Source organism: Nannospalax galili, unplaced genomic scaffold (genome assembly GCF_000622305.1).
Source record: "Nannospalax galili isolate Female #2095 unplaced genomic scaffold, S.galili_v1.0 scaffold1129, whole genome shotgun sequence".
NCBI classification, from domain to species: domain Eukaryota; kingdom Metazoa; phylum Chordata; class Mammalia; order Rodentia; family Spalacidae; genus Nannospalax; species Nannospalax galili.
In genome coordinates this window covers 154947-157692 of record NW_008359461.1, presented here as the reverse complement: position 1 = coordinate 157692, position 2746 = coordinate 154947, and the positions used below count along the sequence as shown (strand labels likewise).

General features: G+C 43.4%; 1 protein-coding gene across 1 annotated transcript in view; it reads right to left on the bottom strand.

Annotated features, from left to right (window-relative positions):
* Ttc9 (tetratricopeptide repeat domain 9) overlaps positions 1–2746 on the bottom strand; it is a 41659-nt gene that overhangs the window by 7178 nt on the left and 31735 nt on the right. The window contains exon 2 of the mRNA XM_008823210.3: positions 1804–1986. Within this exon, the coding sequence (XP_008821432.1) occupies positions 1804–1986 (183 nt within the window). The remainder of the gene's footprint in view (positions 1–1803; positions 1987–2746) is intronic.

The following is a 2746-nucleotide window of genomic DNA, read 5'->3' as shown; positions in this document are numbered from 1 at the left end:
TGTGAACTAGTTATAGTCAGATATATAGAGATTAGAAACGCATGTGCAAACATCTTGATGTCAATTGCATTGAAAATGAATTTTTCTATATGAAACTGTGTATTTTAATAATGAAATGGAGATCTTTTTTAAAGGTCAAAACCTCATTCAATTTTATGTCTTATAGGGTTTATGCCAAGTACAATATTGAGTAACTATTAATTCAACTGTAAACCTAAAAACTTATAGCCAATTTTGAAAGAGATGCATCTTAGCTCTGGAAATTGTTATTGACTATGTCAATGCTGTTGCAATGAAATACTTCTTCTAATTATGTAGTTATTAAATAAGTAATTTTTTAAAAAAGAAAAAATATTTATTTATATTTATATTTATTTATATTTATTTTATGTGTGAGTGTGTAGTCTGCATGTATGTAAGCACACCCATGTTGTGCAATGCCTGCAGAAGTCAGAAGAAGGCACTAGATTCCCCTGGAACCAGAGTTACGGATGGTTGTTAGCCACCGTGTGGGTGCTAGGGATTGAACCCGGGTCCTCTGCAAGAGCAGACAGTGCTCTTAACTGCTGAGCCATCTTTAAAGCCCCAGGGTTGTGATCTTAATGAAGCAACCACACGAACAACAAAAGCAACAAGAAGTCAAAATGTGTGCGTGTCCCCGCTCAGAGAGGCTCTTTTTGAACATTTGGTCTAAAGCAGCATTCCCTTTACTCTGATTAATTTCCTTCACAGCATTTACCACTAGTAAATAATAGTCATCTAAGCCGGGCGTGGCGGTGCACGCCCTTAATCCCTGCACTCGGGAGGCAGAGGCAGGCAGATCTCTGTGAGTTCAAGGCCAGCCTGGTCTACATAGTGAGTTCCAGGACAGCTGGGGCTACAGGGAGACCCTGTCTCAAAAAGACCCCCCCCAAAAAATAATAATATTAGTCATCTATTTATCCTCATGTGCCCCATTATAAAGAAAGCTCCTTGTTGGGCATGGTGGCACACACCTGTAATCCTAGCACTCAGGAGGCTGAGGCAAGTGGATGGGGGTTTGAGTCCAACGTGGGTGACACAGCAAGATCTTGTCTCAAAAACAAACAAAAAATTTTCTCTGTGTTTCCAGGCTGGTCTTGAATTACAGGTTTATGTAATCCTCTTACCTCAGCTGCTGAATGCTGGGACTACATCCATGGGCCACGGTCCCAACAGCAACTTTCTTGTGTTCACTGTTATGTACTCAACACCTAAAATAGTCCCTGGCCCATTGTATGACCTCAACAAATGCTATGGAGCAAATGAATGAGTGATAGGGAGAGCTAATAATACACATGTCCTAAAGCAATGGTATACATTGCACTTGCTCTAAGGAATGGGATCTCAATGGAGAAGTCAGAGCATGCTTCCTGAAAGGTGCCAGGTTGAGAATCAACACTGTCCTGTCAACCAAACATGGACTCTCATGGGTAAGACCACACTATTTCATCTACATCCCTGGTGCCTAGTACAGGTTGTGGAACATAGTAAGAACTCAGTATCTATTTCTTGAATAAGTGAAGAGATCTAGATTTGAGTTGGGAAAGGCAAAACTAAATTCTGTAGTGTAGATGAAGAGGTGCCCATGGTGCCTGAACCCAGACCCAAGGTGAATGCATGGGCTGTGTGCTTTCCTCATTCCAGGTCCTACCTGAGCCTTCACTGGCCATTTCTGCCCCCCACCTGGCCCTGTCAGCCTTAAATTCTATCTGCTGCACTGTGAAGACCCTGGGAGCTGCCAAGGGTATCTGTGGTAAGAAGGCAGGAATTGTCCCACCTTACCTGTTGGTTGTCGGGACCTTGCTTCTTTCAGGTAGTAGAGTGCTTTGTCATAGTCCCCAAGATGGTAGAAGGCCACACCAGACCGGTAAAGGGCCTTGAAGTTCTCTCCTTCCTTCTTCAGGACCTTCAGGCAATATTCCTTGACTCTCTCATAGTTTACCAGCTCGGCCTGGAGCAGACAGGCTGTGGAGGGAATAAAAATAAAGAGAAAATGCCATCAATGAAACAGGGGCAGGCTCAGGACACCTCTTGCCAGTTTGTACCACATGGGTTCCAGGATAGCAATGGGGTGGCCCAATATATTTGTAGATGACAATGTTGTCTTACAATGTTGGGCACCCCTGGCTCGTTTTTCCTTCCCAGAAGGCTTAGCAGCATTGAGGCTTTCCACTGAGGTTTGTGCCATGGAATCTGCCCTTTAATAATTCCTGGCTACATGACTAGTTTCATTGCTAACAAGCCTTGGTAACCTTAAGCAAGGCTTAACCTTGTATCATGGGTCAAAATTATGTCTCTCCTAAAAGATATATTGGTGTATTAACTGTCAATACTTGAGAATGTGGCCTCATTTAGAGACACAATGTCTTCCTAAGTAATCATGTTAAAGGAGGTCATTAGAGTAGGCCCCAAATTGAGGTGACAAGTGTTCTTATAAAAGGGGAACTAGGCACACGGAGAGGAAGGACAACTGGGAGAGGAATAAATAGAAGACAGTCAGCTATGACTGCAGTCAAGGAATGCCTAAGGCTCCCAGAAGCTAGAAGGAGAGTCCAGCTGGGCCAGGAGGTAGAATTCAGAAGCATGGAACAGATTGTCCCTCACAACCCTTCAGGGGAACCAACCTATCAACACCTTGTTTGGACTCCTAACCTCCATAAGACAACACATCTGTGTTACCTGATGCCACCCAGTTTGTGAGGCTTTGTTCCAGAAGTCCAAGAAA